The 27740-nt window shown below is 66.5% G+C and overlaps 1 protein-coding gene across 1 annotated transcript in view; it reads right to left on the bottom strand.

Annotated features, from left to right (window-relative positions):
• Nucleotides 1–27740, bottom strand: part of PLCH2 (phospholipase C eta 2) — a 51831-nt gene that overhangs the window by 10564 nt on the left and 13527 nt on the right. Inside the window, exons 2-10 of the mRNA XM_060013185.1 lie at nucleotides 10916–11062; nucleotides 8896–9138; nucleotides 8554–8684; nucleotides 5034–5204; nucleotides 3490–3583; nucleotides 3133–3336; nucleotides 2732–2852; nucleotides 1007–1178; nucleotides 519–626 (exon numbers count right to left, since the gene is read on the bottom strand). Of these exons, the coding sequence (XP_059869168.1) occupies nucleotides 519–626; nucleotides 1007–1178; nucleotides 2732–2852; nucleotides 3133–3336; nucleotides 3490–3583; nucleotides 5034–5204; nucleotides 8554–8684; nucleotides 8896–9138; nucleotides 10916–11062 (1391 nt within the window). The remainder of the gene's footprint in view (nucleotides 1–518; nucleotides 627–1006; nucleotides 1179–2731; nucleotides 2853–3132; nucleotides 3337–3489; nucleotides 3584–5033; nucleotides 5205–8553; nucleotides 8685–8895; nucleotides 9139–10915; nucleotides 11063–27740) is intronic.

The raw sequence follows: 27740 nt of genomic DNA, 5'->3' as shown, positions 1-27740 counted from the left end.
ACCGAGGGCTTACTATCACCCCTGGCCAGGCAGGGAAACCTGCTCCAGGGAAACCTGCAAACCCACCCAGAGCGGCAGGAATCCACTGTCTCAGGGCTTTCTAAAACAATTAGCCAGCCGCACAATTATTCTCCCATCCGATGGCCCCTCAGGGAGAAATAATACCTTGGCGGTACCCAGAAGAGGGAAGAGGCTAATTAGAGCGTCCCCACCCCCACCCCCGCCTGCCGCTCGGCTGCTCAAAGCCCTTGTGGACTCCTCAGCCTCAGCCTCCCAGCATTGCCCCTGGTCCCAGCGACTCTCTGAGAAGAGGTGACAGCCGCTAGCTGGGAACTCGGGGTTCGTGCCCTGTGTGGAGGGCTGGGCAGGGGTGTGCCCAGCAGCCTGGCAGCTTTGCAAATCACCCTCAGAATCTGCCCCCTGCCCCTCTGTCCCTGCCACCTCCCTTCTACGAGGCTTGAGCTGGCTGTTCAGGTCTGCAGCTCCACCGGCCCCCAAAGCCCGCCACCCCCACTCACATCCCCGTTGAGGAGCTTGCAGTCCTCATCGATCTCGTCTGCACTGTCCTCATCAGACACCTCGCCCTCCTCAGCGTCCTCGCTGATGTTGGCTGGGAGCTTCTTGCCCTGGGGGAGGAGGTGGACCTCGGCAGGGGCCCTGTGGGAAGTGCTGGGGGGCCGGCACCCACAGGAGCAGCAGCAAAGCGTAGGAGCCTTTCCCAAGCTTGCTTGTGGCTCTCAGGCCGGGGGCAGGGCCAGCCCACCCATCCTTGCGGCAGCGGCGTGGGAGGGACATGCCCGGGTGTGATGCCAAAGGCCCCAAGTTGATTGACAGCCACGGGGAGAAGGAGGCCAGGTCAGGGGCAGGCTTGCCCTGTGGCCCCTCAAATCTATCGCAGATGGCGCGGAACCCCAGCAGGGCCTTGCCCTTGACCTGACTGCAGGTTAGAGGTCGGAGGTCGGAGGCTCAGCAGGACGCTGGCCCCAGGGGGGTAGGCAGGGCTCACCTTCACCAGGATCTTGCCCTTGAGCATCTGTGGAGAGGGTAGCGTGGTGGCATCCTCGCTGCTAACTGATGACAAGTCCAGCTTGTCCCCAAGGATGTCGGTCAGATACTGGGCCATCTTCTTCTGCTGGACGACACTGCAGTGGTTCTCGATGGACAGAATCACTGGATACCTGTGGCCCCGAGAGGGAAGGAGCAGAATAAGGCCAGGGGAAGGCTAGGTCTCACCTATGTAGGACTGCAGGTCACCTGCACCACTGGATGAGGAGGAATCTCCACAGGAGCCCAGGATAGACGGGGCTGCCAGCCACTCTGGGAAGGGGCCCACCAATGGCTTTCAAAAGCAAGAGAGTGTGGGGGAAAGGAGCTGGGAGACCTTAGGGATGGGTAACGGAGGCGTGTACTTCTCCCAATAAGAAAATAACAAAGGCGAACAGAAACTCCAGGAAAAACAAAAGGAAACGTTCAAGCAAGTCATGGTTTGAAAATGACGTGGGGGACCTCCCTGGTGGTCCAGGGTTAGGGCTCTGCCCTTGCACTGCAGGGAGCCCAGGGTTAGGGTTAGTCCCCCTCTGGTGGGGGAACTAAGATCCCACAAGCCACAGAGCACGGCCAAAAAAGAATGGCGTGGACTACACCGAGGTGCAATGGATAGACTGTGAGAGAGATAATCCCATTCACCGAGATACTGCAGACGCTGTCCTGTGCGTGGCCCTGGGGCCCAATAAGGAGGGAGACATAGCCTGGTACACACCATCGGGGGAACGTCATTATTACCTACGTGGTGCAGAGTGGGGAGTGCAGAGTGGGGAGTGCAGCGCGCGGACTTTCATGGTAAGTTCTTCAGTTGTTAATTTCCTTAGTCATGGGCACATTTACTTGGATTTTTGCCAAAAGGCAACAGAATCCCTTTGGAAAATGTAAATGACCCCGACCTAGAGGTCAGAAACTAGAGCAGGAGGGGGGCGAGTCCTGCGACGTGAGAGGCACGGCCTGGGGCAAAGGTCCGCCCCGCCCCATCTCCCAGTCAGGGCGCTGAGGCCTGGGGGAGGACCTTGTGCCCACAGAGATTATGCTGGCATGGGAGGTGCAAGCCCTGTCCTGAGACCCCAGCAGGAGACCTGTGTGTCCCAGCCCCCCTGCCCTGAGACGCCCCCTCACCTGCAATTCCAGAGGCCAGAAGGCCCTGCAGAGATCCCTCCCTCCCACTCCCTTCCAAGACACAGCCTGTGCCAGGTCTTCCCGGAGGGGCACCCCTGTTTCTACTTCTTAAATCAGTCTCGCTTCCCCTCCCCCCTCCTTCACCCTCACCCGCGAGCCTCACTGAGCTGAGACTCGAGGGTAGCAGTGTGGGGAGGCCGTCTTCTATTCCCAGAAACTAAACTGGACTTTGTTCAGCAGTGTCTCTAGCCGTTCTGAGTGACGCAAGTTGAGTCTGGACACAGAGTAACTTCTTAAGAGCAATTAGTGCCGCCACTGTGGAAGGCCTCTGACACCAGGTGTCTGTGGCCCGGAGCCGCTGACACACACGTCCTGCCTGGCCCAGCTGCTGCTCCTGCGTCCACCGCCTTCCCTCTCCTCTGCCCCTGCCCTGCCCCCACCCTCAACAAGAAACCAGCCGCCAAAAGGCTGCACTGCTCCGCAGAAAGGATGTACCGGAGGGGCAGGATGAGGCCCTTGAGCCCCTCCCCCCACCCGGGCCAGCCCCCCAGTCCCAGCCACTCACTCGCTCTTGACAAAGGCGTATTTGTTGATGGTTTCAATGACGTCTTTGAAGAGGATCTTGGAGGTCAGAGTGTAGCCATGGTGCACAATGGGCTCCCCGTCAGGCCCATCCCAGCAGTCCACTGCGGGCACACAGGCCTCAGTGGGTGCCAGGGCCCGGACCACCACTGCCCAGAGACCCACGGCCCGTGGACGCTAACCGGAGGCGGTCCTCTTGCGCCGCAGTTAACACCAGGAGAGACGTATCCCGGCCCCGGCCAGGCAGAGGGCACAAACCGTGCCCAGAGACTCCAGAGGGCTCCTCGGGGCCACCCCGCCCTCCCACAGGAGACATCAGCCCACGGCCTAGGCCCGGCCCCTGGGGCCGAGGGGCGTGCTGGGTCCCAGAGCCCCAGCACTCACCCTCCACGCAGCGGCAGCCGGACTGCAGGACCCAGGCGTACATGTCCACCCTCGACTGGGACATGAGCTGGTCGCCCACGAGGTAGGTGTTGTGAGACGAGGTGATGAAATAGTGGCTCAGCGGCCACGTCATGTCCTGGTGTACGCGGTGGTGCTCCGGGTTGAAGATGTCGCCAGCGGGGCTCCGAGTGTAGTTGGTGAAACCTGCTGGGGGGGCGTGGTGGGGGCAAGGGGCTCAGCCCCGTGTCCCAGCCCCGCCGTGGGCTCATCTCGGGACCGCCCGCCCCCGTGCCGCGTGGACCCCTCCGCACCCCGCTGATCCGGCAGCGCAGCTGGGCCAGCGTGGCGCCCACTCACCGTCAATGCCCATGGTCCCCTTACTCTTGTTCTCCGGGCAGGGCTCAAACTGCTCGATGATGTCACGGCAGCTCTCGAGGGTCACGCCCGTCATCTAGGCCAGAGCAGGGGCTTGAGGCCAGGCTGGCCCATCTCCGGCCCCACCGCGGGCCGCCTCCCGCACGGGCGCTGACCACGCGAGGCTGAGGCCCTTGTCCCTGCGGCTGCTCCCCCGATTGGGGGCTCACTGGCCACCCCCAGTGGCATGAGACTTGGGACTCAGGGCCCAGCAGACTCCAGAGGGTCCCCTGGGTTTGGAGGAGCTGGTGCTGACCGAGGACCCTTGGCATCATCAGCCGGGCCACCCGCCACCGCTGCTGTGTTAGGGGCCTCGAGGGCTGTGGACCAGGGCGGGCTGGCAGGGAACGAGGCCTGCTGTGAGAAGGACCACGTCCCACCTTGGAGGAGCCCAGGGGGCTCACCTGCCCCTCCTGTCGCCTCCCCAAGTCCCTCGCAAGAAAGCTGTGCGTGGCAGCCGAGCCCAAGGTGGCCTTGCCCATTGGTGGACCCGTGTGTCAGAGGCTGAGTGATTTCCCAGGGCCCCACAGTGCAGCCCCCGGGAGCCTCCCACTCCCAGAGGCAGGTCCACCAGCAGGGCTACCTGGACGTCCCCAGGAATGTGGGGATGGGTATGTAGTGGGGGGAGGGGGCAAATGGGGTCAGAGCTTGGAGCAGCTGTGGACCCAGGAGGCCCAGAGTCAGGGGCCAGGGCTCAAACCACCCAGCCGGTGGATAGTTCGGGCCGCAGACGGTAAGAAGAGCTCTGGAGAGCTTAGGGCAAAGGTCAGGGAGCAACGGGTCAGTTCTACCCATCCCAGCCCGGGTCGCGTTCCCTCCCTCCACCCCTGTCGGAACAGCGGCCCCTCAGCCTCACTCGGGCGCTGCCCACGGTAGCCGCACCCACGCCGTCTGCGGTCCGAGCCCCCCTGAGGCAGCGCTGTCCCCTCAGGGGGTGGCCTTCCCCCCCCCAACCCGGGCCTGGGAGGAGGGGTCCAGACCCCTGAGCCAGGCGGGGAGCACTCGGCCTCTCAGGACGGATAGGGCGCCTGGGGCCGGGGACAGTAGAGGCAGGCGCACCCTGCTGGCACCCAGAAGCACCCGCACGTCTGCTGGACAAATGTTGGAGTGAGTTGGCAGTGGGCCCAGAGCCCTGGGGGTGGGAGCCGGCCAGACCCACGTGGCTGGACCAGGCCCGAAGGCTGGGCCAAGGGACCTAGGCCAGAAGATGCTCGACGCCAGTGCCGGGGCCGGGGTCAAGCACGGGCTCCCCTCTGGGAGCTCCGGGGGGGCCACGGTCAGGGCTGAGCCCCTCTCCTTCCCCACTGGCTTGGAGGCTGTGGCCCGAGCCAGGAACCGAGGCAGGTGCAGTAAGGGGGCCTCAAATGCCAGACTGGTGCCCACACTTCCCCAAGCTCTCAGCCACACTGTGGACGGGCTCAAATGCCCCGGGAGGCCGCGGTGAGGCCGCAGCTGCCAGGAGCCCGGCTCCTGCCGGGGACGCTCACCTTCTGCTCCACCTCCAGGAAGCGCTGCAGGTCGGCGGCGTCCAGGTGGTCTTTGTGCTCGCTGTAGGCCAGCATGAGCAGGTAGAGGTCCCGGCGGGTGGACATCATCTTGTAGAAGGCACAGAACTCCTCGAAGCCCAGTGTCCCCTGGTGGTCGTCTGTGTCTGCTTCCTGTAACGCAAGGCCTCCAGGTCCCCTCACATCCCACCCCGGGCCTCAGCCGCGAGGGTACCTCCAAGCTCCCCATCCCTCAGTCAAGCCTGAGTCGAATCACCCCTCCCGCTTCCTGCACCACTGGCCACGCCACGGGCTCACGACTGCTCCCCAAACCCGGCAGTGGCGTCCTCACTGGGCTCCCCCTCGCCTCTCCCGCCAAGAAGCCACCGAGTGACCCATTAACACAGCTTTCATCCCACCTCCCCCTTTCCGAGCCTTCCCAGGTCAACCTGCAACTGAACCCAGCAAAGTCACCCCACCCTGGAGAAACACCCCACCCTGCAGCCAACGACACCCCACCCAGGAGCTAATGCCTACGCTGGGCTGTGATCTGTAACTAGGGTTGGCCGTCCATTGACCGGAGAAGCACAGGGCCCCCGGGCATGCAGGAATCCCAGACTCCAGCTGCCACAGCAGAGATGCGAGGACCGTGGCTGAGACCAGAGAGCAGCTCACACAATACCCACAGGAACCCCCCAGGCAAACCCACCAGGCTGCTAATGAGACCACAGACTCCTTCATGAATCCACTCACTCAGGGAGCACCTGCTGAGGTGTCAGACCCTGGGGACACCAAGAGCCCAAGCCAGGGACAGACCCAGAGGTCAAGGGCACCCAGTGCTGGAGGCCAGGCTGCCCTTAGGAAGTCATGGGGGTCCCTGGAGCTGGGCCAGAAGGACCATGTGGAAGGTACTCAAGACCCTGAGTGCCGAGGTTAGGTCCTTAGCCTGGTGAGCAGGGTGGGGGGTGGGGGTGGGTGCGACTGCCTGGCAAAAAGAGACCCCAGGTTCAGCACCATGGAGAGCAGTGCACGCCAGCCTCTCGGGGCGTCTGCATTCTTTTCTCCTATGGCCACACAATCTGGGGTGGCTGGAGATGGGAATGAGGCCCCCCTCTGAACCAGAAGCATCACTAGCGAGCCAGGTGCAGGCTACAGCCACCCCCATGTCCCCGGCCCCGGAGAGAGTAGGGCTCCTGGGAAGGCTGCCCTGCCTGCCCCGGCTTGGCCCCTAGGTGGGCGCCCAGCACAGCCCGAGCATCTCCCTCCAGGACCCGGGTGCCCATGCCGGGTGCTCACACCAAGGCCAGGACAGGGCCAGCTTGGTATGAGGGGCCCATCCCAGGGCCACTTGCACGGGGCCAGCAGATGCCACCCTGTGTCTGTGCCAGGTTTGGGGGCAGCCCTGTGTCTAGAGCTGGTGGGACGGACCCGGGCAGGGCACTCGCTGCAGGTCAAAGGGCCCCTCTGGGACGGAGTCGGGCTGGTAGCCCTCCCAGGGGCCGTGGCTGCAGCTGGGCAGAGATGCAGGGTGATCTGGCCTCTCCGCGGGCTCCGGGCTGGGCCGCATGCCGAGGTGGTGGCTGAAAATGCTCTGTGACGACGAGGCCCTCAGGGGCCCAAAAGGCGGCTCTGAGCCCTCGGCCCCAGAAACGCCTCTCTATGTGGTCACGCAGCCGCTCTCCTCTCCACAAAGGGAAACCGCGGTGGCTAAAAGCACACGCCGGCCGGAGCTGTGCTGCTGGGCCAGGCCTCAGAGCCGCCCAGGGTGCGGCCTGGCCTGTGTTCCACGGTTATTTTAGGCTTAATGAAATTACGCTCAAGCCACTCGTTACCCACCATACAGATCTCTCCTTTGATTAGGGCAGTTCCAGGCAGTGGAAACAATATTGAGATTTCTCGATCATAAAATTGTTACTAATTATCAGAGCCGCTCTGCCCGGCTGGAGGTCAGCCCTCCTTCCCTGGGCTCCCGAGTGCCCACAGAGGGCCCCGTGCAGATGGGCAGGGAGGCCCAGGTGCTCAGGGACCACCGTGGACAGCGCCCACTTGGGACTGAGCTGCCCAGGGTCTGGGGTCAGCAGGTCTGGCCCACAGCCCCCCGCTGGCCTTTCTCCAGGGCCCCCCTGGCAGGTCCTCCTTGAAGCGGCCTGGACAGCGCCCAGGACACCACTAGTCCTGGGGCTGGTCAGAGGGCTTTGTGGGGAGCCCCTTTTGTGCCCAGGGGGTGCGGGAGAGGCCCAGCCTCCTTACAGGAGGGGCAGGGGGCGTGGGCTCTCCGGAGCTCCAGCGGGGGGCATTTTCAAGGAAGGTCTTGGTGGCGGACCTTCAGGCCCCAGAAGCCTGTACCCACTCGCACCCATTCCGTGGGGGGCACTCGTCTCTCGTCCTGCCTCCGAGGCCAATCTGAGCCCCTGACAGCCTCACCGTTCTGGAAGGCACCGCTGACCCCCGAGCTGCCCCTGGAAGCAGGGCAGGCAGGGAACGGTGGGGCTGCTCTGCGGGCCTGAGCTATCTGCCAGCCCCTCACTGCCCAGGCCGGCTCTGTCCCCGCTGGGGCCTTCAGGAGGGGCCCTGTGAGCCCCCCAGTACTCACCCAGCAGTCCGAGAGCACTCTGCTCACACCACCCTGCCCCCGCCATTCACACACGGATCCACGCGCTCCGGGCCGGCCAGCTCCCCTAGCTCCAGCCAAGCACAACCTCCCGTCCCTCACGAGAGCCCAGAAGGGGGCAGCCGGGCGCCGAGCCTCTGGAGCAGTTGGCTCTGTGTGTGTGTGTGTGTGTGTATGTCTGTGTGTGTCTGTGTCTGTGTCTGTGTGTGTGTGTGTGTGTGTGTGTGTGTGTGTGTGTGTGTCTGTGTGTGTGTGTGTGTGTGTGTGTGTGTGTGTGTTTGTTGGGGCACAGGGCCTGGTTCAAGCTCATGGAACCCTCTTCCCAGGTGGCAGCAAGACAGTGAGGCCTGAGTGAGGTGGAGTTTGCTCGCCCGTCCCCACCCGGATCCAGGACCTGCTGACACCGCCTTCCTCCCCCGGCCCAGCAGCGGTTCCACAAAGAGAGAAACTAATTACAGACAATAAAGGCCGCCGCTCAGCTGAGGATGCATTTTCATAACTGCTAACACCGGGGTGGCTGGGGACCACAGGCTGCGCGGTGGGTAACCAGAGCTGCTGCCCAAAAGGCAGGGCCCGTGCACCCCACTAAGTCTGGGGAATCGCGGGGCAGTGTGGGACGTGGGGTGCAGGTCCTGCGGGTGCTTCCCCTCGCTGACCCGGCGCCTGCCCACATGTCCGGTCCGCCGGCCTGGGGAGGCCCCGGGAGCTGCTGCAGTGGTGCCGGCACAGCTGCGAACAGGGGGCAGCTTGGGGCGTCTGACTGACCGCCCCGCACAGGTGCAGGACGGCTGCTTCCCTGCCATTTCCTGCAGCCTGGATGGCACTTGCCGGGACCTCCTGCAGCTTGGACAGGGCCGGCCTGCTGCCGGACACACGCCTGTCCCCAGGACCCTGGCGGCCCCGCGGCCTCACCTTGAACATCTGCTTCACCCTCTGCCGCGGCAGGTTCACGTTCAGCTTGTGCAGCAGCTGCAGGACCTCCCCGATGCTCAGGCTGCCGTCGCCGTTCTTGTCGGCCTCGTCAAACGTCTGCTTCAGCCACTTTGGGGCCAAGTTAGGGGCCAACGGAGGTGCAGCAAGGCCAGCTGCGCCTCCCTCCCCTCCCCTCCCCTCCCCTCCCGGGGCAGGAAGGCGTGGAGGACCCCGCCCAAGTTCCCCTTCCCGAAATATGTGAGCCAGCTGGGGCTCACCTGCCCCCCACGGTGGACAGCGAGGGGTGGTCCCCGGGGCCCTCCCGCCGTCCGTGAGGATATTGGTCCCGGGTGCGCTGGCGGCGGGCCAGGCTGTCCTCGTCACGGATGCCAGCCATGAGGTAGCGCAGGCCGGTGACCCAGGTGCGCGCCTCGTCGCCGCTGGGCGAGACCAGGTCCAGCGACTCTCGGTGGCTGCCGTGGTAGATGCTGAAGCAGCAGCTGGGGTCGAAGCTGCTGTCGGGGAAGCGCTGGAAGACCTCTGACTGCCGCCCCTCGCTCACCTCCTGGATGGAGTCGATGGAGACTGCAGGGGGCGGGGGGCACGGTCACGGCCCTCCCCGGGGCCGGGCGTCCTCCACCCGCAGGCCCCAAGGCGCTCTCAGCAACAGCTGGGGCCCGTTGGGGTCTCCCGCCCCGTCTGAGCCTGGGGCCGCCTCGGTAATAAAGGCTGGCACCAGGTGGGGCCGGGGGGCAGCGGGGCCCGGCTTGGCGCACCAGCTCAGGCGTCATCGGGAATTTCAGCACTGGCTGCAGCGCCTGCAGCTCCGCGGGGCCTCCGTTCAGAAGCTGAGTCACCGCGAGGAGATGAGCTGAGACAGGCGTTTGTAGGGCCTGTTCCCGTGCCTGAGGCAGGGCCCCTTCCCAGGCAGTCGGGGCACAGGTGGGCAGCATCCCCGCTGGGAGCAAGCACCCTGGGCTCGGCACAGCCAGGGACTCCAGCACTGCACCCCCTGCCCGGCCCCTGCCCCCGGCGGCAGGCTCGGCACCACCCTGGACGTCATCGTGTCCCGTGCAGTAACGATGGGTCTTCCCCACTCGCACAGTGAAGGGTGCGCGAGTCCTTCTGTCTTCTGCCCCCACTACCCCCTCCCCGGGAGCTCCCGCCTCCCCAGCTCCCTGTGCACACGCATGTTCATGGTGGGGGTGGGGGTTCTGGGCCCCCAGATTAGGGGGCACTGGCAGTCAGGAGACAGCTGCCCCCACACTGTTCCTCCCTCCTGGGGACCCCTCCATGGCCAGAGTCAGCTGGTCTCCCCCCGTCCTAGCCTGCTGGTCTCTGCCCTGTCACCCCTTCCCCAGAGGGGCCTCCACGACCCCCACCCACCTGCTCCCCTCTATTTGCCATCCTGTGTTCTCATCACTCAGCATGATGTGAAGTTATCCTACCGTTAGGTGGTGTCACCCACCTCGCACTCAAAAGACCAGCTTCATGGCGGCTCAGTTCCCAAAGGATGCCCAGTGCCGGGAACTGTGCATGGCACAGAGCAGGCGCTCCGAATGGAGCACAGGGGCTCCTGCCTGAGCAGCCAGTGGCGGTTCCACCTCCCCGGGGCCCACAGGGCAGTCCCAGCCCCCTCCTCCAAGACACCCTCCCAGGGGGCTCCACAGCGTGGCTCTCTCCTGGGCCCCATGGTGGCAGCAGTGCCCTTAGCAACCATGGGGCTGAGGCCCTGCCCCGGCACACCTGCGTCTCTCCAGTCGCCAAAGCCAGAGGAGGGGCCATAAAGTCCCCTCTCTCGCCTGTAAGGACTCACGTGTCTCTTCCTGACCCCCAGGACCCCCAGCCTGGTCCCTGCCCAAATCCTCACAGCTCATTACCCGCCACCACCCATCCAGACGGCTCTGCAGCCTCCACACGCCTGTCAGCTGCTCACACCCCAGGCTGCCTGGGCCAGCATTCGGCAGGCACCGGGGTCGCACCCTCAGGGTGCCCAGCAGGGTCTCTCTCTGCTCACGAGCGTCTTATCTCCCCGGCTAGACTGAAGGACTTTTGCCTCTCAGCGCATCTCAGCATCCGGTGCAGGGCTGGGCGCTGGGGCTACTCAGTCTCCACTGAGTCCCAAGGGCTCTGCTAGGTGGGCAGCAGGGCCAGGGCCCTCACCCCACCGCGTCCAGATGTCACCGAGGATCTCCAAGGCCAGCTGAGCCCATGGGCCGGGCCTGGGGACTTCCAGGGCTCAGGTCTTGCTGCCCCTTCAGCTGCCCAGTGGCTGCTCTGGGAGGGTCCTCTGGCCCCCTGGGTGCTGGTCTGGGGGCTCTGCCCTGCCCACCGCTCCCCCACGCAGGGCCACCCCACTCACTCTTGGCCTTCTCGTTCTTGCGTGAGGGCCGCCAGCGGATGCAGGAGCGATGTTCGTCCAGGAAGTAGAAGCGGGCCAGGCCCTTGGAGCCGCCACGGAGCTTCACCATCTGCGTCCCCGCCTGCATGGCACGCATGCATCGCTCCACTGGCGGCCACCGACCCGGCACACAGACGGACCGACGCAGACAGACACAGACACAGACGGACACAGACGGGTGCCGGTGAGCGCTGCAGCGGCCCCTCTGTGCTCACTGCAGCCTCAGCCCCACGCCCCACGTGCTCAAGGGGGTGCAGAGACCACCCACCCACCAGGGCACCGAACTCAGACCCCAGGCCTGCCTGAGGCCCCAGGTGCTGGCCCAGGTCACAGATCCAATCTGGGACCCTGATGAGAGGCCAGAGTCCACACAGAGAATTGGACCGATTCTGCCCAGCCGGGCTCCTGTTGGCCTCCCCAATGGTCCTGCGGCCCAAGGGCCAGGCGAGGTCCCAGACGGGACCCTTCCCACCCCCCAGCTCTGCCCTGCTTCAGCGGCCTCCCACCCACCCCCTTCCACCACCATGACCTGCCCCAAAGGCTATGACACACGAGAGGACACAGGGATGGGTGGCCGAGCCCGCTCTCAGGAGCTGCTAGGCAACGAGGTCCCGGGCCAGGCACAGGGTGGACCCAGGTGGGCGGCATGCAGGCAGCCCCCCACGATGCCCAGCCTGGCTCACTGGCCCGGCCGCAGGCGCTCCTGAGAGCCTGCATCCCCTTCCCGTGGCATCTTCAGGAAAGCTGCCCTCCTCACACGCACACACATCCACCCCGAGGCCACAGAGGAGGCTCCCCGAGGCCAAGGCCCCACACAGGTCTGGGAAGGTGCAGAGCCGACACCTTCCCCCAGGGGGCCCCACTGCCTCTCCCCTCCCCTCCCCTCCCCTCCCCTCCCCCTCCCCTTCCTCCCCTCCCCCTCCTCCCCTCCCCTCCCCTCCCCCCTCCCCTCCCCTCCCCTCCCCTCCTCCCCCTCCCCTAACCTCCCCTCTCCCCCTTCCCCTCCCTCCTCCTCCCATCCCCTCCCCTCCTCCCCTCCTCCCCTCCCCTCCCCCCCTCTCCTCCCCTCCCCTCTCCCCCTTCCCCTCCCTCCTCCTCCCCATCCCCTCCTCTCCTCCCCCTCCCCTCTCCTCCCTCCCCTCCCCTCCTCCCCCTCCCTTCCCCCCTCCTCCCCCTCCCCTCCCCTCCTCCCCCTCCCCTCCCCTCCCCTCTCCTCCCCTCCCCTCTCCCCCTTCCCCTCCCTCCTCCTCCCCATCCCCTCCTCTCCTCCCCCTCCCCTCTCCTCCCTCCCCTCCCCTCCTCCCCCTCCCCTCCCCCTCCTCCCCCTCCCCTCCCCCTCCTCCCCCTCCCCTCCCCTCCCCTCTCCTCCCTCCCCTTCCCCTCCCTCCTCCTCCCCCTCCCTCCTCCTCCCCCTCCCCTCCCCTCTCCTCCTCCCCTTCCCCTCCCCCCTCCCCTTCTCCTCCCTCCTCCTCTTCCTCCCCCTCTCCTCCCCCTGGTAAAGCACCAAGTAATTAGCCCACGAGGTCCCCCCGATGAGGAGCCTCAGGTGGTGGCGTGGAGGCCCGTGGGCAGTGTCAGCCCGAGGGAACAGGCAGTGAGGACTTCTCAGAGGAAGCCAACCTCTGACCTTGAACTGCAGGCATTGGGTGGGGGGCACAGAGGGGAGCCGTGCACAGGGAGGCTGGGCTCCAGGGGAGACATCGGGAGGTAAAGATGCGGTATGGCTGCCAGGACGCAGGTAGCAGGTGGGAGGGGGGAGGCTGGGGATGGGGACAGGAGCGGGCCCCCGAGGCCTAGACCAGGTTCTGGAAGGCGGTACCTGGGCCAGGCCCCATCTGCCAGTTGGAACAGAGAGCCGGAGGGGCCCCGCCAAGACAGACACTGTACCCTCCAGAGTCTCACCGCAGTGTCGGGCACTCTGCCGGCCTCTAAGGGCCGACACGTCTGGCACCAGCATGCTGGCCTCACCACACCTGGGCGGAAGGTGCCACTGCCCCCAAAGTAACAGGGACCCCCTCAGGAAGTGTCCAGCCGCACGTCCACCAGGACCGTGGCCCCGGCCCCTCCTTTACCCCTGACTCCCCCACCCCTTCCTTCCCCACTGCCCGCCTGGGGTTCAGCCTCCAGGCCCTGAGCGGGGGGTCAGAGAGGCGCACCGGGGGACGCTGCCGGAGCCCCATGACCCCCAGAGGGAGACCCAAGGGGTCAGGAGGCTACAGGTTTGCATGGAGGTGGGGTGGGAGCCACCAGGCCTTTCACAACCCCAGGAGCAGCCCCCCCCAGTCTCCTGAGCCCAGTGACCCGGGGGGCTGGGCGGGGCTCTAGCCAGGGAGGAGCAGGCCGGCCCCGCCCCCGATGACCAGACAGGGCTGCTCCCTTACCTAGTGGGCCAAGCTGCCACTGCGAGGACACAGCCACGCTGCCGCCCACCCAGAGGAGAGCCTCCGCCCGGCAGGCCACCATTCCCTCGGTCCGGCTGGGGTTAAATGGCCAGGGGACAGACATGCCCCGATGATGGCCAGGGGTGGGCTCACGGAGGCCAGAGAGGGCCAGCCCCCAGCCCCACCTCAGCGGCAGGTCAGGCGGTGCAGGCAGCCCGGGGGTTCCACGGGGCCCCCTTCTCTCCTCGGCTTCTTCCTCCCCCTCACTGCCCACTGAGGCCCCCCGCAGGGCTGCTCCCAGGCGCCTCTGGCATTGGCCTCTCACCTGCTGTCCCCGATGGCCCCCGAGCCAGCCCACCCGCCACCAGGGCCACAAAGGGGTCCCAGGAGAAGCAACGCCCCAGGGCCTGAGGTGGGGAAGCTGCAGGGCCTCTGCCCGCCCCACCCACCCTCTGCCCAATCCCTGCGCTAATCCAAGCCTGGATCCAGCCCAGCTGGCAGAGGATTTAGGCCAAGGGAACTCCCGGCCAGGGACCAGGAGGGGACCAGGCAGGTGGCAGTGTCGGCCAAGGCCCCAGGCCACCCCCCACGCCCCAGCTGAGTAACGACAGGCAGGAGAGACAGGTGGTCTCCCTGGGGACCTGAAGACCACAGCTGTAAGGCCTGGGGTGGTCCTCCTGGGACCCCCACCGGGGCGCGCTCTCAGGCCCCACCAGGAGGTCTCCCTACACCCCTCCGCAGGCTGGATGCTCTGCTCCATCCCAGCCTGTGCCCCAGGAGAAGGCCCTGATCTCACCCCACAGCTCTCGTACTCCAGGGGAACTCCGAGTGGATTCCTGAGGTCCCAGTGGGCCTGGAGGTGGGATGGAAGCAGTAGTACCCTGCCCCCCAGCACCCAGCTCCCTGTGGGCTGGCGCCCTACAGCCAAGCCGGGCGGGACTGCCTGGCCGGGCCTGTTTGGCCCACGGGCGACCCGGGGCCTACTGGGCCCCTTTGTGCTGCGACTCCCAGCACTGGCTGAAGGATGCAGGTCCCCAAGCCTGGGTCTAGCCCTCCTTGCCTCCGTCACCCAGCTCCAGGCCCCTGGCGTGCAGCTGCAGTCCCCGAGGACCAGCCCTCAAGACTGACCTTTCCCAGCGGAGGGGGCACATTCCTCACAGCATTCTGCCCCCAGAGGCTGGGCTGGCCTGGGCCAGCTGCCCTGCTCATGACCGACCTGTCCTGGGGGAGGAGGGCCGGGCCTAGGGAAGGCCCGCCTGCTGCCTGCTGACCGGACACAAGGCCCAGTCAAGGCCACCCAGCTAAGGCCCAGACGAGGGGCAACCAGCAGAGGCAGAGTGGGCGGCACTCCCTCCTCTTCTGGGCCAGGGGCTGCCGGGCGTCGGAGGCTCCCAGGGCAGGCCAGCCTGGTAGACAAGGGGACACAGGCCAGGGGGCAGAACCCCACCCCAGTCACGGCAGCAGGGAGGACTGGGGTCTTGCCCCGAAGACCTCGTGTTCCTCCTGCCGCTGGGCCCGCGAGCCCCCAGCCCACCCTGTGCCCCCTGCCCAGGCACCGCAGGGACAGCATGAACCCGTGTCCCAGGCCGCCTGTGGCAGTGCTAGGCCTGCACCCCTCAGTCCTCACTGCCCTAAACCCCACTGCTCCTGGGCTGTGCCGGGGCCCGTCCGCCTCCCCTCCCCAGCCAGAGGGGCGGAGCCCGGGCCAGGCCACAGAGCCAGGGCCAGAGGGCACCAGAGACCGGGCAGCCCGGGACACTCCCTTGGGTCCAGGGTCAGGGAGGGTAGGTGGCGCAGGCTCTGAGGAGACAGGACAGGTCACCTGGGTTGAGCACAAGAACCAGGGTCCCGTCATCGACTCAGAATCAAGTACCCAAACCCAGTTAGGAACTTTGCCCAGGAGGCACCGGCTCCGTCCCTGCAGGAGGTGGCTCTGCGCGGAACTGGAAAGGGGACTCGTCCTGGGCGTCCTCAGGAAGACACAGGCTGCTGGAGCCCCTGTGATGGGCGGGGTAGGGGGAAGGGGAACCAGAAAGCCCCGGGAGCATCAGGCCAGAGCAAGGCCGGGGTAGCCCCGGCAGAGGCCCAGTGGCCCACACTCTCGGTGCCCTGGGCCCCGTGTGATACCCACCCCTCCTTCCTGCTGACCCTGCTTGTGGTCACCGCCCTCATCCCCTCCGTGGCCCTGGACCACACACTCCCGCCCCAGAGCCTGCGTCTCCTCGAACCCAGCTCACACCTGTCCCTCCTCCTCTCCCCTCCCCAGAGCTGGCTCCAGTCTGGAGGTGCCCTCGCCTCCCCCCCGCAAAGCTCCCCCATCCCAAGCTCTCCCCCCAGGCCACGCCCTTGGGCTCTCAGCCACTGGTTGATCAAGGGTCTCCTGCCACCACCCCAGGGGGCTTCGGTGCCCCCATCTTCCTGGGCAGGGGCTCTGGGAGGGGGCCCGGCCCCTGCATCCCAGGCTCCCTGAGTCTCCACGGCTGCCCCAGGCCATAATCCTCCACTGACCGGGCAGATGAGGTCCGGCTAATCTGCCTCAGCAGGGCTCTGCTGGCGAGGCCGCTGCCCAGGGGACCCCCACTCCTCCTCTGATGCTCCAGGAGTCAGGGGGGCGCAGAACCACAGCTGCTGTGCGAGACGGGGATGCCCCAGGGCTGCAGGCCGCCGGCGGGGAGCACCCCTCCCAGGGGGGGCTGTGTCACCCGCACGGTGCCGCCGAGCACACTGGGTGCGAAGTCACGCCCCCGATAACTGCCAAGCCGGAGGCGACCCCCCTACGGGCCCCAAGCCCACATGGCTCAGCCCCCAAACCAGGAGGTGTGGGACCCCTGCCTCGCACCCCCAGCAGCCCCCCAAAGGTGCCAGGCCAGCAACACCAGCTGGGACCCCCACTCCCGCAGAGTCACACTCGGGGCCCAGGTCCCAAGGCCTGAGAAACAGCCCCCCAGGGGGCTGCCTGAGAGCAGACTTGGGTGACCCCTGGAGGGAGCAGGGCCTAGCGCCCCACCTGGCCCCCTAACGGGGGGCACAGATGGGGCCCTGGAGCGCCCTTCACACCTGGGCCAGGTTCACCCCACCCCCACAAAGGCAGGTAACCTGGTGTGCTCCCCCCATTGCCTGGGACCCACACACCCCTCCCCGGGGTGGGGGCTGCCATTCCTCACAAGGCCCCAGACCCCAACTGTGGTCGATGCCCTCGGTCAGGGGCCTCCCTGCTCGAGCCTGGACACCTGCTGCAGGTGCCCAGTCCGCCGCCCTGGCCCAGCCCTGTGGGGCTCAGGTGGGAGGAAGCAGCACACCTGGCCTCCAGGCCCTCATACCTGTCCCACCCTGAATGACAGGCCCACCCGGGAGGCCTGCCCTGCACTGGGACCCCCTGCACCCCCAGGCCAGGACAGCTGGGGGCCAGCTACCCAGGTCAGGAAGGGGCAGGAGGGCTCCGTCGTGGAGGGGGTCCCCAGGCCCCTCCATCCTCACGCCCACCCTGCACCCAGAGGGGCCCTCCCCTGTGCTCCCTCTCCAGGTCCTGTCCCGTGACCCTGGGGGATTCCTTCAAGGCTCCTCACGCTGCCTCGTGGCTGCTGACAGGACCACGCGTATTTGCCTGCACACCGTGTGCTCCAGGGAGGGGACGTCCAGGCCTGTCCAGCTCTGCCCCTGCACCAGCTGGGACCAGGCGCTCGAGTGGGGGTGGGCACAGGGCCCGGGCCACCAAGCCGGCTCCAGGAGGCGACACGGAGCCGGCGTCTGGCCTGGCCGTCCAGCCTTCCAGGGCTCAGCCTCACCAGGCAGCACTGACACCTCCAGCCGCAGAGCCTGGCGTGCAGACGCGCCCAGCAGACGGGACGGGCAGGGCCAGCTCCTGAGGCGAGGACAGTGCACAGCACCCTCGACCCCACACGACCCCCAGGGGAGAGGCGCCCGGGGCCGTCCTCGCCTCGGCCGCGGCGGAACCGCCGCCCAGGACGCCTGGCCCAGCAGCGCCAGGAAACGGAGGCCTCAGATGGGCCTCGCCCGGCCCCCTGCCTCAGGGCCCCCAGCTGTCGGAAGGCGGCCCCCAGCCCCTGACTCCTTCCTGCCCCAAGCCCCACGGAGGATGGCGGCCGGCCGCGGGACACTGGCGGCCATGGCTCCAAGGAAGGAGCGCCCTTACGGTCAGAAGCCGGGCAGCTCTGGCTTCATTTTGTTTTTATGGCCGAGATTGATCTTGTCCTAACGCGGCAGCAACGAGGGAGCAGTGACAGCGGCATCTCCACCTCTCCCCCAGGGAAGGCTGGGAAATCAATTTAATCTTCCAATAAACCCCACAAATTACACCCACAGGCTTCCCAGCACGAGCGCACACGCACGCACACGCACGCACGCGCGCGCACACACACACGCACGTGTGCCCGCATGGACTCCTGCGGAGCCGCAGGCCCGCCCCAGAAGGGACACACACCATGTTCACTTGCCCTTCGTGGGGCAAACCAGCATCTGCCCTCCCTGCTTGTCTGCTTCCAGCCCTTTCCTCCTCCGAAGCTTCTTTGCCTTCTTGAAGGACCTTCCAGTGGACTCTCCCCGTGTCCACTTTACTCAGAATGGTCAGTAACAGCAGGACACACAGGGTCCTCAGCCCCCCACCAGCCTCCCCCACACTGCACGGGGGGCCCAGCTAAGCGTGCAGTAGGCGCTCAGACAGTGCTCAGGTGGAGAAGGGGAAGGAGGCCGGGGCCTCCAGGAGGGAGAGACGGGCCCACTCACGTATGCTGGAGATGATTTAAACGTTTAGTCTGAGAAGCGGCACGCCCCCGCACGTCTGGGTGTCTCTCCCCCAACTATTTTTATTTTATCAGGCAGTGTGAGCTGCCTCCTTCGAGCCCACCCTCCCAGGCAAAACCTCAAGGTGGCTGTGCTCCGGGCTGGGGGACACAGGAGCCCTGGCTGGCCTGAGGGGTCCGTACCACGGCAGTGGAGCCGGAGGGTCCTTTGGCCGGGTCAGCAAGGCCTGGGCCTGGCCCCAGACAAGCCTAGGGGAGAGCTGAGGGTCCGGGGGGCAGGGCAGCAGCCAGGGAGGGAGACACCCTGTCACCAGGATGTGCCCTTTTCCTCCTGTAGGGCCCCCCCCCACCCCACGGGGCAGGCAGCGGGGGAGATGAGCGTTCGGTGGGCGGGGGCCTGGTCCCCCTGTATCGTCCAGCTGGGCCGTGAGGAGGGCCAGAGGGGGACGGGGTGCGAGCGGGCCAGGCTCTGCTCTGCCCCCTTGGGCTGCCCTCTCTGGGCCTGTACTCCTCAGGGAGTCGGGCACAGAGCGTGTCCCAGAGGGTGGGGACAGACTGGTGGCCAGCCACGCTCCATCCAGCAGGCCGACTGACCAGCGGGGCTGGGCCTGCACCCTCCACCTGCCCACAGAGGCCCCTGCTGCTCCTGTTCTGGGTGGGGATGGCAGCGGCCTGCCCCCTGCCCCTCCGGCCACGGCCTGAGCTCCTTCCAGGATCAGCCCTGGGTGGCCAGCGGGAGCCCTCTGTCTACCACCCAACAGAGAGTGACGGAGCAGAAGCGTTCGTGATGGTCACAGCTGTCCTCAGCTCTTCCGGCCTCCTGTGGCAGTGGGCACTGGTGGACACCTGCCCCCTGGACAAGCCCCTTCCCCCGCAGTGGGCCCCCACGCTGACATGGCGCCGTCTGAGCACCACGGGGGGCCGGGGGGTCTCCAGCACAGCGGGGTCCCAACGTTTGGCCTTCCTCTGCCCACCCAGCAGAGCCGGGGCCTCCTCGCACTGGCCAGGGACAGGCCCAGCCCTGGCGGTCCCCCGCTGAGCTACAGCGGCGGCATTAATCACATCCGACAGACCTTCGGGAGAGGACTCCGCTAGCAGCCGTCCACGGCCTCCTGCCCTCAAAGCTGCCCTGGTGCCTGTGTTCTGGGGGCTCCTGCCCTGGCATCACTTGGGTGAGGCTGCGAGGGCGGGCAGGCGGTGGGGGGCCGAGGCTGGTGCCGGCCCACATCGGGAGGGGCCCAGGGAGCCCCAGGGACTGGCTGCAGAGGGAGAGAGAGGCTCACAGCGGCACCGGGGATGGGGGGGTACTTCCCTGAAAAGTCACCAGATGGAACCTGGTCCGCCTGTGGGGAGGAGAGGAAACTCCTGCAGGGCTGGGGGACAGCTCCAGGGGAGGTGTCCTCGCGGTACTGGCCAGCCGGCCCCGCCCCAGCCCTCATCCGCCCAGGCCCGTGCGGGGAGTCCGGGGGCAGCAGCCGGTGGAGCTGGACGGCCGCCAGGCAGAGCCGCAGGGGGAGACAAGAAACAGAAGAAGGCTGAGCCCTTCCCCCAGCCCGGCCACGCCTCCCAGCCAGGGTGGCCGGCCACCTCCAAGGCAGCTGCGGAGAGAGCCCTGGGGCCTCAGCACAGAGGGGACGTTCCAGAACCGGGCAGGTCCTCCAAGTCTGACTAGTGTCCCACATCTCGTGCAGGACGCCCCTCCCACCCCACTTGGGGGCTGGGCCAGCTGCCGGCCCCTGCTCCTGCCCCGAGGGGCCCGGTGGACCTGCCTGGGCCTCACCCTGACCCCGCTCCATGAAGCCCCCAGACGCACACTGCTGACCGGGAAGCATGCCCAGGAAGAGCCGCCTGCACCCGGCCCACGGTCAGCTCCACTGCGGGGGCCTGACCGCCAGGGAGAGCTTCCAAAGGAAGCAGCAGCTCCGCTGAGGCAGGGCCCAGGGCACGGGCCAGGCCAGGTCCCGTTCAGCGTGAAATCGGGACCGCCCTGAGCCACCCGGAGGCTTGTCTTAGGTCCCCAGACCTGGGCAGGCTGAGGGGACCCCCAGGACAGGGTGGCCCTCTGTCCCTGAGCAGTGGCTTCATCACGGCTCCCGAGGACCCGCCTGCGGACGGAGCCTTCCCGGGCCGCCACGCCTGCATTCCCCACCCTCGGGACACTGAGCTTGGGGGTCCACGGGCTCTGGCGCTGCTCGAGCAGGCAGACTCCTAGCAGCTCGGTCCCCTCAGCTGACCGGCTGGCACACGAGGCCCCAGCCTGGGACCTTCCACACACGCTGCCCCGGCGGGTGTGGAAACCCTGGTCGAGGGCTGCCCGGGTGGGGGACTTCCTCTCCCCACAGCTCGCAGGAGCCACGGAAACGTCCTGTCCTGGGGCGGGCATCCGCTGCCCCACCTGGAGGCCCACGCCCACCGGCCTTTCCCACACGGGACGTCCGTCCAGTCCGTGGGAGCCCACGAGCTGGAAGCAAAGTCCCAGGAAGAAACAGACATTTCCGATTACTCATGCCCCACCTCAACCCCCCTCCCACCGACAGCTCTCAGAGAACGTGGAGCCGGCCCGGCCCGGCACAGGACGGGGCCCCGCGTGCCCCTCACCCGCACCCTGCCCCTGCTTCCCGGTGGGGGCCGGACCACTGGCTGTTCAGGAGACAGGTGAGAGGAGAGCCTAAACCTCGGCCGTCAGCTCATCAGCTGTGCAGCTGGAGGTCGGACCCAGGACTCCAGCCATCTGCTCCATCCTCAGCTGCACGTTTGAGACGGCTCCCTCCCTGGGAGGGGGGCCCAGCACGATCGACCCAGAAGATAAGGGCCACGCCACACATCCCCACCCTCGAGGCTGGCCGAGCCCTCAGCCCAGAGGTCAGGGCACGAGGTGGGCTCACAGCGGCGCGGCTGCCACCCCGCTCCCAAGCCCAGGCTGCTCCCTCACTGGCTGAAGACACTGGCTATGTCGGGGCGACCTGGACCTTGGGGCCCTGGGGCCACATGGCAGCAGCCGTTCCTGCACCGTCTTCAAGCAGGCATCCTGCACCCAGCGGTTCTGAACGAGGCCGGGCCGGCCCAGGACTGTTGATTCCACAGAGCTCTCTGCAGGCCAGATTGGCAGGAATGTGCTGGGCCAGGCCCTCCCCAGGGACCACCCACCATGGGAACCCTGCCCTGCGCTGGGGGCTGCGGTCAGGGAGTGGGTGCACCAGGGGTGGCCTGAGCACCCGGCCAAGCTGGGAACGTCTGCACCACCAGCCCCGTCTACACACACCACACTGTCCTCCTTCATAAAGGGCAACTCATCTTGGGAGGCAGGAGGGGACAGGCATTCCTGGAGCACCCACACGGGCCAGGCGCACACTTCTTAAGGCCACACTATGAAGGCAGCCCCACGCTGTTCCTCTCCTCCATGAGAGGCTCAGAGAGGGTCAGTGCCTTGCTTGAGGTCACACAGCTCATCAAAGGCGCCGGCGGGGACCCATCCTCAGTCCGCCTAGCGGTAATGCCCCTGCCTGCTACACATGCTTTCCAAGGTTCCCCAGGCCCTCCCCCGTGTCCATGCCAATCAGAGGGCAGAACAAATCGGGCCCAGAACAACCAGGATCCAGACGAGTCGCCAGAAGGCAGCTCCTACTCTCCTTGGAATCCCAGCCCTTAATCAGAAAGTTCTTTTGCTGTCTGGCCCAAGTCACTCCTGCTGCAGCCGTGGCGCTGGTCCCCCTTCCCTCCCTGCCACTCCCACCCCTGGTCCGGAGCAAGTGCTGCACTGGGGACAGACAGAGACCCTCTTTGGAGAAGCTCTGCCCCATCCTGTCCCTGCAGGACGGGCCCCGACGCCAAGCACCCGGCCCCTCTCCATCCAAGCTCCTCGGCGCCAGGCAGCTCCGGGCAGCCTCAGAGAGCTCCTGCCAGCCCAGCGGATCTGTGCTGTCTGCCTGGAGCAGCGCCCTGGCCCCCAGATCAAGACAGCACGACAGATCTGAGCAAGAATTTGCCCGCACAGGGGCCAGGGCTCAGCAAACAAGGGCAGGTCCCTCAGGTGGAGGCTGCCGCTGCCCTGTCCATGGTGCTGACAGAGGCTCGGGGCTGCCTGCACGGCCCTGGACGGGGAGGTGTGAACAGGCTTGGCCCCTGGGTCCCACAGGTCAGGACACCCAGATCTGACCCCCAACAAGGCTGAAGTCCGTTGGGGGCGGGGTGGCGGTCAGGGGACTGTGTCGGCTCTGACAGGGCACCGCCTCCTGCTGCCCACCGGGATTGTCACCACCCTTCAGAGTGGACGCCGGCACAGGTAGGGATGATGTGGGGGCCGGAGGCCGGGGGTGGGGAGACGTGAGCGGGTGTTGGTGCGAATGGGGTCGTCGGAGAGGCCCCTGGTCGGGGGCGTCAGGCACTGCCCACGTGGGGTCGGTGGGTCACCGATGGGCAGCTCAGCACCTGGTCCTGGGCTCCCCACAGGGCCGATCACAGCCTTCTTCCTTGAGCCCCTCCTGTCCCCCTTACCTTGGTCCCGGCTGAGCCCGCCAGGGTCCCCGGGCACTGCCATGGCCCGCAAGCTCCACCCCGCCTGCCACCGGCACAGCCTGAGGGGTCCCCAGGCAGCGAGCTGGCCCCGTGTGTCCCCGTGTCCAAGCCGGGCACCCCTCACGTGCCCATGCCCGATCAACGCGCTGCCCGCGCCCGGCTGCCGCTGCTGCCGGGACCGCCCCTCCCGCGGGCTCCCCGCCTGCCTTAACCCTTCGCTGCCACTGCCACTGACAGGCTGGGAACCACAGAGGGAGGAATGGTGCACGCGGGGCACGTGTAGGGGTGGGAGTCGGGGGCAGGGGGCACGGGCAGAGGCAGGAGCATGGGATGGGGGTGGTGCTGCGCGCTCCTCCAGCCGGGGCTCTGCCCACCACCCCTGGCTGTTCCTGGCCTCCCTCCCACCCTCCAGGTTGGCCCCCCTACCAGAGCGGGTAGACGCTTGCATCCCCCCAGGAGCCAAATGTCCCCCAGCTGGCATCCCCCCACGTCACTGCACAGGGCCTCCTCCCAGGACAAGTCACCCCACCCCACAAGGGGCCCCCACGAAGGCTCGGCGCTTCAGAGGTGGCTAGGGTGACATTTCACTGGCTGTCCTGGTGGGGGGTGTGCAGGATGACGACAGTGGGGGTCCCAGAGCCCCTGGTGACAGCCCAGCCCCCCCTGCATCCAAACCCCTCCTGTGCTCCCTCCCTGCCTTGCACGCATCCCCCAGTGAGGGTCCTGCAGAGGCCTGTGGGGGCTGGGAGGTGGCGGGGCTGCTGGGGGTACCGGAGAATAGCCCCCCACGCCCGCCTCTGCACGCCACCTGGAGGGGTCCTGCTGGGAGCGAAGCGGGGGGCAGAGTCTCAGGAGGGCAAGCGCCAAGCAGTCCCTACCTGGCCCGACCCCCAGCAAAGCCTGCCTCCCCTGCCGTGCTCTGGTTTGACCTGCGGCAGCCCGCATCTGAGGGAAATTACATTTCCCACGTCAACAGAAGAGATTTCTGTCCCTCGGGGGCTGTTTGGAAAGCTGCCGCTTCTGCCCGACGCCCCGTCCGTCAGGGCTGACCCACAGCCCAGGGGGCGGCCTGGGGAGGGTTACGGGAACGCGGAGCCCGGCGGGCGTCAGGCCTGAGCGGGAGGGCCTGGGGCTCCTCAGGGCTTGCTGAGCTGCCGCCTTCCAAGGGGTGACTGCCTCTTGCCAGGCAAGGCGCCCAGGTGCCGATGGGAGGGCAGCACATCAGCCGTCACCACCACCGCCTGGATCCCACCCAGGGCAGGCCCAGGCCCACTGCCCAGCTCCCTTAGAGGGGCAGCCGTCCCCCCTTGGCTGCCCCTCCCGGAGACCTGGCCCTTGGGCCAGACTGGCCAGCGCCTGGGCTCTGGGGACCTGCCCTCGTGACCTGACACCGTGACCCTCCCGTGTCCACGCTGGTCATGGGTTTGCTCAGCACAGCCAGGGTCCGCAGGGCTGGCAGAGACCACGGAAGGGAGGGGCAGCACCCTCCCTCCGGCACCAAGTCTGACCGAAGTTCCCGCTGGTGGCAGCAGGAGGGGGTCCTAGAGCTGAAGCCAAGGACAGGGGTCCAGTCAGTCCAAGCAGCGGCACTGAGTGCAAACGTGCAAGAGCCGACCAGGGGCGGGGAGCGCAGCGGGGAGGGGCGGCCCAGCAGCCCACACCTGGGCTTGGTAAGTCCGGTCGCCTCTGGGAAAGGCCCAGCAGCCCCAAACTCTCAGAAGAGGAGAAACCGAGGCAGGGAGAGAGGGAACCAAGGGAGAGGAGATGAGAGGCAAAACCAAAGCCAGACCCGAGAGAGTGAGAACGTGCGGGAGGGGAGGGCGTGCGGACCACAGGGTCCCCGGGGGAGGGGGCTCTGGCCGGCCCAGCCTCGTCTCCCTGGAGTGGACCGAAGGTCCCTGAGCCCCACCCTGCGAAGAAGTCGGATGAAACTCAGGTTCAGGTTCTAATGAATAATCGATCGGTGTCGCCAGCCCTGCCCACCGCGCTCCGTTACCTGGGCCTGCGAGTCACAAGGGCGGTGATTAAAAGCCGCCTGCTGCACGTGTTAATTTGCTTAAGGTTCTGATCTCCTAAATCTCCTTTCTGGGCATTTAAGCAAAATTCCGCCTTTGACAGCCTTTGGCCTGGCTAGCAGTGGGTGGGAGGAAGGGCCTGCCGGCCCCCAGGAGTTTAATTTCCTTCTTGTCTGAGGCAGGGGACTGGAATACACAGCCAGGTGATGGGAAGTGGGCGCGGGGCCCCTGCCTGAGCCCCTCTCGCTGGGGTGCGCACCTTGTGCCCTTGGGCCCCACTTCTGTCCCCGGCCGGGTGCACTGTCCTTCTATGGCCTGAGCTGCCTCCCGCCCACCACCCTGCTCCTGTGCGCAGCACCCCTGCTTCGGGGTCAGGCCCAGCTGCATAAACCTGCCTGACTCGGGGGGCAGAGGGCCTTCCCCAGCCCTGGGGACAGAGCCCGGGCCCGGACACCCAGGGCAGGGGCAGTGGGTGTGGCCTCCCAGGTCGAAACAGCGGAGGAGGATTGAGCCTAGAGCAGTCGGCCCTCTACTGCCTCTCTGGGCTGGGGTTCCTGCGTTCCAGGTCTGAAGCGCTGTGTCCGGACAGGGGCCAGTCTGAGCTCCAGCTGGGTCCACCCAAGCATTGCCGGGAGGAGACTGTGCCCTAAGCCGTGGAGGCCAGCCTGGACCTTGGACCCAGAGCCCTGGCTTCCCGGCCAGGCCTGTAAGTGGACAAACCTCACGTGTCACCTCGGTTTCCCTGCCTGAACGATGGGACCACTGCACACGTGCTCCCGGGGCCAGGCCCTGCAAAGGGGGGCAGCCCCTCGCTGTCTGCGCCCAACAACCAGGGCCGCATAGGGACCCTGCCGAGCCCTCCCCCACTCCCGGCCCTGGGCTGCCCCACCCAGACGTGGCCCTGATGCTCCCCACACGTGCCCAAGAAGGGCAGGGGCAGCCCAGGGTCTCAGGGGGCAGAATCTGGGTCCCCGACTTCCATGGCCCACCAGTGCCCCGCCACAGCCTGAAACCCACTTTCCACTTAGAGTTTCACGTTTACTTGAAGGGTATAACGCAGCCCCTCTCTGTGGTCCTGCAGGAAACACTCCTACACCTCTGATCTCCCAAAAAAACCATTAGGCAGCCCCTGTCCCAGGGCGAGGCTGGAGACGTGGGCCATGACCAGGCCAGGGCCTCTCCTGTCCTGGGGGGGCCGCAAGGGCCTGTGTGTGTGCACGTGTGTGTGCCCAGAGGCTCGCAGGGGCGCCTCCGTGCACAGCCTGGGTCAGCCTCCACGTGACACGTGGAATTCACCGACCTCTGCCCTCAGCGTCCGTGTCTGTCACCGAGGAAGGTCCGGCAGCTCTGAGGGGGTGGCCAGCCTGGAGCCCCGCCCGAGGCCACGGAAGAAGGTCTGGAGGGCAGTGCGGAGCAGTGGGCACCCGGTGGGGTACCGGCGGGGCCAGGCCATCTTGCGCCGAAGGTCCAAAGGCAATGCCCGCTTTGGGGGGGGGGTGCCGCTACGCGAAGAGCGCGGCCCTGACCTGTGCCTGGGCGGCAGCAGCCACTGAGCCTGACAGATCCCGGGAGCAAGAGGCTGTGAGCGATCGCCTTCCCACCGGTGGAGAAAAAGCAGACGTACACCCTCAGAAACCTCCACGGGGCACCTCGATGTCGGCTTCCGACTTCCGTCCTACATAAACCTCCAAGGAAACACTTCCGCACGACCCGCTCGAGAAACCGGTTTGAGGCTGCAGCCTAGGTGCAGGCAGGGCTCTGCCAAGGGCCCACCAGCAGCAGGGACCCCGTGCACAGCAGAGGGGCCCCGGCGGGTCCCTGATTCTGCTTCTCCAAGGCTGCTCTTCAGAATGTCCCAGTTAGAAGGGGCCCCAGAGGCCACCGGGTCCAACCTCTCTGCTCTTCCGAAAGGAAAACTGAACAGAGGGGTCTTGCCCGGGGTTCACAGCCAGGCAGAGGCAGAGCCGAGACCAGGACCCAGGCCCTGACCCCAGGCAGCTCCCCTTCCAGTTGGGTCATCCCAAAGGTCACACCGGCCCCTCCTGCCACCTCAGGTGTGGGCACCGCGGCCCACCCCAGCCAGCACCCGGCACATCTCAGCCACCTCTCCAAAGGGTCGAGCGCTTGTTGAAAGATGGAAAGGCGGCCGCTTGGGTGACGACACAGTACTGACGGCCCCGTTGTTGGGAGAGACACAGGGCCCGGCAGCCACGCAGGGCAAGTTTTATTAATTATTCAACACTGAAGCCAATTTAGTGTCACTTTCTTGGTTGATTTAAGAGCTCTGTAAACGGTAAGGCTTCTGTTAAGGGGCTGAGCCGCTCGGGAGGCCCTCGTGGGTGGCCGGACCCACCCCCCCACCTGAGACACACGCTCAACACACCAGTACGGGCTGAGCAACGACCTGCCTCGGGAAGCAGCTGGGGAGGGAGGAGCAAGTGGCACACGGGGACCAGGCAGGGGACGGCCCCTCTGTCTGGGCCCCGCGACGTCCCCCCTATGAAGAGTCCCTGCCCCCCCAGGCCCGGATTAGGGTACGGGTTAGGATTAGGGTACGGGTTAAGGTTAGGGTTAGGGTTATGGTTAGGGTTAGGGTTAGGGTTAGAGAATTAGGGTTAGGGTTAGGGTTAGGGTTAGGGTTAGGGGTTAGGGTTAGGGTTAGGGTTAGGGTACGGGTTAGGGTTAGGGTACGGGTTAGGGTTAGGGTTAGGGTTAGGATTAGGGTACGGGTTAAGGTTAGGGTTAGGGTTAGGGTGAGGGTGAGGGTTAGAGGGTTAGGGTTAGGGTTAGGGTTAGGGTTAGGGGTTAGGGTTAGGGTTAGGGTTAGGGTTAGGGGTTAGGGTTAGGGTTAGGGTTAAGGTTAGGGTGTGCCCATGGGGTCACCTCTGTGATGAGCTGAGTCCAGTGCTCGGGCCTGAGGCTGTGGTCACAGACCCAGGGGAGCCAGCCTGCCCACAGCTGCCCAGATCGAGCGACCACAGGCCACTGGGGGAGATGGGGGGGCCGGCTGGAGTGTAAAGCAGCAGTGAGGTGTGCAGCCTGTGCAAACCAGGGGAGCGGCATCTGAGAAGATGCCCTGAGACAGTGGGACCCGAGGAGCCCAGAAACCTGGGGT

The sequence above is a fragment of the Delphinus delphis genome, chromosome 1, assembly GCF_949987515.2.
Source record: "Delphinus delphis chromosome 1, mDelDel1.2, whole genome shotgun sequence".
Taxonomy (NCBI): domain Eukaryota; kingdom Metazoa; phylum Chordata; class Mammalia; order Artiodactyla; family Delphinidae; genus Delphinus; species Delphinus delphis.
Note: the sequence above shows the minus strand (reverse complement) of the source record. Positions and strands in the feature narration are given on the sequence as shown.